The sequence below is a fragment of the Microplitis mediator genome, chromosome 1 (genome assembly GCF_029852145.1).
Source record: "Microplitis mediator isolate UGA2020A chromosome 1, iyMicMedi2.1, whole genome shotgun sequence".
Taxonomy (NCBI): domain Eukaryota; kingdom Metazoa; phylum Arthropoda; class Insecta; order Hymenoptera; family Braconidae; genus Microplitis; species Microplitis mediator.
Window position 1 is genome coordinate 13237006 of NC_079969.1, and position 7241 is coordinate 13244246.

Consider the following 7241-nt stretch of genomic DNA (forward strand, 5'->3'; position numbering starts at 1 on the left):
ATCAAGTTAGTATTTAGCTTACTTTGTAGAAAAGCTGACACTTGGTCTCCAATGTTATTTTCGGATACATCAAGACCATTTATGACCACGATGTTTCTGATCAGTTTAGCTTCTTGTTTTTCAAGTTTCCTGGTTCCAGAGAGTTCTTGGGATCAGAGTCTTCTGGGCAGCAGCTTTTTCGTGGCCTCTCGCTTTTTCGATATAGGTTGATTTTTATCCGATTAATTTCTGGTGGAGTGATTAGTGCCTAGCATGCCGCTACTTTTTTGTCAGCGACATAACCTAGCTTTACAGGATTATAATTTCCAAATCTAATTGTTTTAGGGAAAATTGTATCTTAGATTTTTTTTTTTAAACTCGTAAAACTGGACCAGCTGATTAATTTGTTTTAGAATTTTATAAAAATGATTAAACAGTTATTAATTAAAAAAGTCAATCACATTATAAGCACGTGCTGACTGTATAAGATGGCTTACAGCGCCCCCTCCCCTATTTAATTGTTACTATTATTATTTAATAATCTTTTGAATCAGAAATAATGCAGGAATTAATTTTATATTATTACGATTTAATATTACGTTAGTTTAATTAAAAAATTAAATTTAATGCAGTGTCCTTTTTTACCAATAAAAGACATTCTTTCTTACCATTTGATGCAAAAACTATAGTAACGTATTGAGTGGGAAGGGCTTTCGACACTCGTGTGTTGGCAACACTCCCCTAACGGCTCGTGAACCACACATTTGTTGTCGAAAGCACCTTCCACTCAATGCGTTAATATACTATCTTAACACAGATACACAATATTTTTTACATTCATTGACTAGCAAAGATCATATAATTCCATATAATCTAATCTCTCGATTATTCATTACAGTTGGTACAGAATTATGTTACAAGTTTTTAAGATCTTTAATTTTTCAATATTTGAATAGTAAAACCGATTTGAAAATTATCGAATCAAAAATTACACATAGAATCGCAGATTTCAAAACATTTGACAACCTTAAATTTTTCTTGAAATAATCAATAGTCTAAATAAAAATATAAATTCAATATTATTTAAATTTAAGTATTACCTAATATACATTTACGAATATTCGTTGCATTTATAAGGTTAGTGGCATGGCGACGGAAGCTCAAATCTTAGAAGGCTTGCGAAGATATCCTCATAGACCTATTTATGTACAAAAATGTTTATATAATTTATTTCGATTAACACCGCACTTTAATGAACCACGAGTTGACGTGATAAAACTCGTTATACCAGGTATGAGAGCTCATCCAGAAGAGTTTCGTGTACAGATGGCTGCAACAGCTTGCCTTTATAATTTAACTAAAGGGGAATTAGCCACGAAAATACATCCGTTTGTTCTTAAGCAAATTGTTGATTTAACACTTACGGCTATGGAATCTTATCCTAATCATTATCAGTTGCAAAAAAATACTCTATTAACATTATGCAGTGATCGGATTTTACAAGATGTTCCTTTTGATAAGTACAGGTAATATAACTTTAATACCACGCAATATAGTACCTCATAATAGTTTCCCTTATTAAAAACTCCGATTCAATCCGCTTGAATCTGATTGAAACTATTAGATTTAGTCAGAAACAAACATTCAATCAGAACTACTCGGGAATGGTCCAAACATCGGATCGAATTTCGATCGAATTCAATTGGAAAAAGATATTTATTATTTTCCGATTAAATCCGATTAAAATTTTGTAATCAGATTCAATTAGAAAATAATAATTACTTTTTCCGATAAACTTTCCGATTTCTAATTAACTTTCAATCGGATTCATTCGAAACTTTCCGATTAAATCGGAATTTTTAATCAGGATTCTAATATAATTACTCACTAAAATGCTTTAGTTCATTGTACAAGTTTAATTTATAGAAATGATTATTTTTTTACACCTCGTTAGGTGCGCAAAATTAGTAATGAATTGTCTTTCTGCATTCGATGACGCGTCTATGAATCGAATGTCAGTAGCTATTTGTTCAATATTAGCTGCTAAAATTTCTACAGTAGAAACTTCAATGCTTGGTTCTAAGCCTCAATACATGTCAAAACTTCTTTCGATGGTAAGATCAAAAATCCAATTACGATCTGTTGATATCACTATGAGATTTACTTTGAGTGCATTATGGAATCTGACGGATGAAAGCGCTGCGACCTGTAAAGTTTTCCTTGAGGAAGGTGGAATGGAGCTTTTTTTAGAGGTTCTTGAATGTTTTCAAGGTGAATCTAGTGTAGAAACAAAAGTTCTTGGGTTGCTCAATAATATAGCTGAGGTTTGTACTATGAATATTGAACTAATCAAATATGTTTTTTCCTAGTTATATACTTATAAATATCAATATATAAATGATGGATATTTATAAAATATATTAATTTAGGTTTCATTTAAAATGATTTGTATAAATATTCTATTTTTAAGGTAGTTCACTCGCGACAGTCGTCGCCAAGAGCATAGCGTAATAATAAGTACAAAAGGTTTGAAATACTCAATTCTAGAATACTCTGTTTTTGTAAGAGATTGTATCTAATACATCTCGGTTACAAAAATACAGATACATACTAAAACATTCACTCTTTCGAGTATAATAAATATGGCAACGCCGCAAATATTAATATCGAATGGTCTATAGATTAAACGTAAAGATATAGCAATCTTTATATAGTATGAATTTAATATACAGTTTATTATTGTTGACATATAATTTTTTGGATAAAATGAATTTTTCTGCATATTATAATAATTTTTTTTCTATTTACAAGTAATTTGCTGATAAAAATAATGAAATTGTCAGATGTCTGTTATTTTTGGTATCATAATTTTTCAGGATTTTAAAGTTATTAGAAAAGCCGTCATTAATATAAGTCAATATCGAAATAGTATATTACACACCAAAAGAGGAAAGTAGAACATTCCAACCCGCGTGTACAATTGCCTATTCAAGCCAAAGGCGAGGGTGGTAAATACGTAGGGTGGGACGTCCTACCCTCCTTTGGGATGTGTATACAATTTTTCATCAGATCTGCACCGAAAAGTTTAAATTTTTGCTTCTGCTTGTGGGAAGAATGGCTCATGCGCTATTTTCTATCATTTGTTTTTTCATAAAAGGAAAGAACGACCTTCTTCCTTCTAAACTGGTCAGGAATTTAAACTTTCGGTGCAGATACTGTGAAAAATAATCTCTTTGTTTGTTTGATATCATCAAATAAATGTTCATTATTCACAAAAATTAATTCAAAAAATTTTCTAATAATTTCTCAACCTCCAATACATTCATGTTAAATAATTAACCTAACTGACTGACATTTGAATTTCTGTACGTTAAGTATGACGACTGCTACGTTGCCAAGTTGTGATTACTATACCCTACCACACGTCAAGTCTTTTTAAATAATTTATATTTATAAAATCAATATTTTTTTAACATATCGGTCTCGAAATTTAGAGTTGTTTCCAAAAACTTTCTACTTTTTTCATTCAACAATGCATAAGTTTAAAAAAAATGGTAAGAGCCGTTTTCGAGATGTACAGGAAATTATATTTCTTTTATACTTGGTAGACCTCCAGCATGTTAATTATGCATTTTTCGATTGTTAATATCTCGCTTCACAATCGGCAAATTTTTTTTTTTTTTTTTTTTCCATTAAATATTAGACATTTTTATTAATCTCATATTTTAATTTCATCGCATTCCTAAGAAAAGGCGTTTGCGAGTGAACTACCTTAATACATATTTCATTATTTCATGTAATAATTTTTTTTGTTAAATTGAACTTTTATTTATTAAATATATTACAAAAACAATAAAATATATTCGATGAAAAATATCAAGTCGAGCGCAGGCTTTTCTATCCGATTGTTGTTAAAAGGTCACCGATGGTCGTAGGTAGGCCATTTGAGACAACGATTGATGCAGTCACGCTTTATAAGAATGCTCTCAATGCTCTTGGATTCAGAGCACATCGATGTGTCTTACTTCGCAGCGGGTATTGCTGCACATTTATTAAGTGACGGTCCATGCGCTTTGATGACATGGACTGCTGATCCATCATTACCAACAAGGGAACAGTTATTAGATCAATTGGCCAATGCAGTTACAAATTGGCAAACACCGCAAGGAGAAATGGTAGCTTATCGGAGTTTCCAGCCATTTTTTTCGCTTCTCAAACGTAAACAAGCTTATCCAGTACAGCTTTGGGCTGTGTGGGCAATCCATCATGTCTGCACTAAAAATCGTAAGAATTACTCATTTATTTATTTGTTTAAAACTTTACTAATATCGTTTCTTTTAAATTATTTCTTCAGCTAAACGATATTGCGATATGCTGGTTCAAGAAGGTGGAACAGTACTTTTAAAATTATTAGTACTAAATGACAAAGAGATTCAATCGAATGTAAGAGCATTGTGTCGTTCGATTCTAGATACTATTTCACTTTACCCATGTTAACGACGTGTCAATATGTTGGAAATACGACAAGCTAGTCAATTTAACCATTTGAGAGAAGAACGTTTACTATTGAAAATCTCCTAAATAAAATGATTGAAATGGTTCGCTCGTGAATATTATTCTGTAATTTAATTTTTTAAAATAGAGTTTATAGTAACATATATATAAATATATATATTTTAAGGTGGCGTAAATAAACTGATTAATTTCTATTTCTTTGTTATCGTATGAAAATTTCTGAGTCCATAAATCAGCATGTTTAAGTGATTTTTATAAGTCGCTGAAGAATCTAAAAAATTGTAAAAAAAAATTTTAAAAGTGAGTGTGTACTTATGTACGCGCGATAGGAGTTATACTTCTTTGGCGTGACTAGAAAAAATTTTATTACGCATGCAAATGATATAAATATGTAGAAAAATGTTCATACTTTCTATTAAAATTAGAGAAAAAGCAAACTCCAAAAAACGGCTGTCCAATTTCAAAACACAGCAAGAAACGAATTTTTTAAAATCGATTTTTTAGTATTTTCAGTTCCAGTGAAGTTTTGTGAACATGATTCAATTCATATTCGAAAATTTTTATCTTTTTCAGTTATTGTGTTTTGAAATCAGGCAGTCGAAATGTTCAAGTATTTTGGGGTATAAGTTATCGAATAAAATCGGCAACTTATACTCCAAAATACTTGAATTTTTCTGGAATTTTTTGTTTTTCTACATGTAAAAGAAAGTATGGAAATTAATTTTACGTAGCAGCATACTGTTCTTGTTTGATTTTGAAAAATTCGTTTAAAACGAAAGTTAAAGAAACCAATGTATTTTTTGTTTCAATTTTCAATCGTTTTGGGGGACGCGTTAACGTTATCGGATTAGACTCAAATTTAACAAAAATGTTTTTTTCCATATATATGTATATATTCACAATAAATCACTTATATAAATGAAATGTTTTTTAATTTGCTTATTAAATCAACTGATTGTCTGACGATTTTAAGTACAACAACGTCTTATTTGGAATACAGTCGAATTCTATTAACTCGGACAATTAGTCTATGGAGGAACGGAAATTTCTTGGAAATTGTCACTTCTTAAATGCTCCTTCTCCTTTAAATTACAGCACATGCGCATTTGTATATACTTGAATGCATATATAAATATTCACAGGCATATTCAAATATACAGAATCGGGTGGGAGACAGCGTACCCAAGTAACACACGCTTGAGCAAGATTCTGGTGGCAGTACCTTGAGAAAATTCTAGTCACTAGAGTCTTTTTCTACTTATGGGTCTTGCGCAAGATCATGTAGCAAGAAATCGTCATCAAGACTTGTGCATGATTTGCTAAAGGCATTGTATACAAGGATATTGAAGATATCTTAGATACGGTGCAGTTGAAAAGTTTCTGGCGCATTTCTTGCATCAGTTACTTACGCATAGTTTGCTCAAGATCTGCTCAAGACTCAAGGTCAATATTGAGCCTCGAGCACATCTTGAGCAAGTCATGCGCAACTATATTCAACTATAGTCTTCCTCCAGAATTTCTTGTGTACACAGAAAAAAAAATTATTTGGCTCAAAGAAATTTTTCTTGAGCCAAGAAACTTTTGAGGGCATGGAATGAAAACCGAGATTTTCTTGACGGAAGTAAAAAAATTCCTTGGATTTTAAATCTTGAACGAAGAAAAAAAATTTTTGACTCAATATATCTTCAAAGATTGATTCAACAGTTGAGTTACTTAATTAAATAATTAAAATTTTTTGATTTAATAAATATTGTTCCTTACTGTAATATAATTGTTACTTTAACCAAAAAATATAAATGTTTAGTACAAGAAAGTTACAATCTTGAATAAAGTAATGCGATGTTTTGAGTCAATAAACAGTGATAACTTGAATTAAAATACAAATTTCGAACCAAGAGTACTGCGAGCTTAAGCCAAGTAAGTTTTCTCTTGGTTTCACGCAAAGGTTCTCTCATTCTTTTCTCACTACTCTATCTTTGTCGCTCCTGCACAAGAAATGAAAATTTTGTCCACGTTATAAGGTTAAGTAGATAAAATTTAAAAAGCAAGATAATAATAATTATTTGTAAGTTTAGCAAATATTTGGGCACATATGTATTTTATTTATTATAAATTCAGCTATTTAAGGAATTTCCGAGTGAAACTATATTTGTTTTTTTTTTTTTTAATTTGAAATAAAATATTCTTAAATTAAGAAAACTTGATGGTTTACAAATGAAGGCTAAATTTTTTTCTTATAAATATAGAACTCTTTCAAATTTTTATTGTTCAATAGAGGAATTATTTTTTAGCTTAGTCTTGAATATATATAATTCTGAATAGCTCAAAGTAACAGAATAAATTTTTATTTCCAAATGCGTGTGGTGGCCGAGTGGTCTAAAGTACATGACTTAAACCACTCTGAATCGAAGGGTCGGCGGTTCGAGTCCCATCATACGTCAAAAAAATTAAAATTCCTTCTTTACCGAAGGTGGAAAAAATGACATTTAACCCTCCCAGATGGATTAAAATAAGTCGTACAGTTGAATAATTTTTTTAAACAGGAAAAATTATTTCTTGAAAAACCAAGAGAAAAAATACTTGGGCTGAGAATCGAATCACTTTAAATCAAGACAAAAATACTTGGGCCGATAATCAAATCACTTTAAACTAAGAAAAAAAATACTTGAGTCAATAATTGAATTATTTTAAACTAAGAAAAAAAATACTTGTGTCAAAAATTAAATTATATTGAGCCAAGAAAAAAA

At 30.4% G+C, this 7241-nt stretch overlaps 1 protein-coding gene across 4 annotated transcripts in view; it reads left to right on the forward strand.

The window, feature by feature from the left end:
- LOC130672925 (protein zyg-11 homolog B-like) overlaps positions 1–5418 on the forward strand; it is a 61947-nt gene extending 56529 nt beyond the window's left edge. For all 4 annotated transcript variants that reach the window (XM_057479446.1, XM_057480161.1, XM_057478096.1 and 1 more), the window contains 4 exons: positions 1117–1505; positions 1934–2303; positions 3915–4263; positions 4334–5418. In XM_057479446.1, coding sequence (XP_057335429.1) covers positions 1117–1505; positions 1934–2303; positions 3915–4263; positions 4334–4476 — 1251 coding nt within the window. In that variant the 3' untranslated portion in view covers positions 4477–5418. The remainder of the gene's footprint in view (positions 1–1116; positions 1506–1933; positions 2304–3914; positions 4264–4333) is intronic.
- The last annotated feature ends 1823 nt before the right edge of the window (positions 5419–7241 follow it).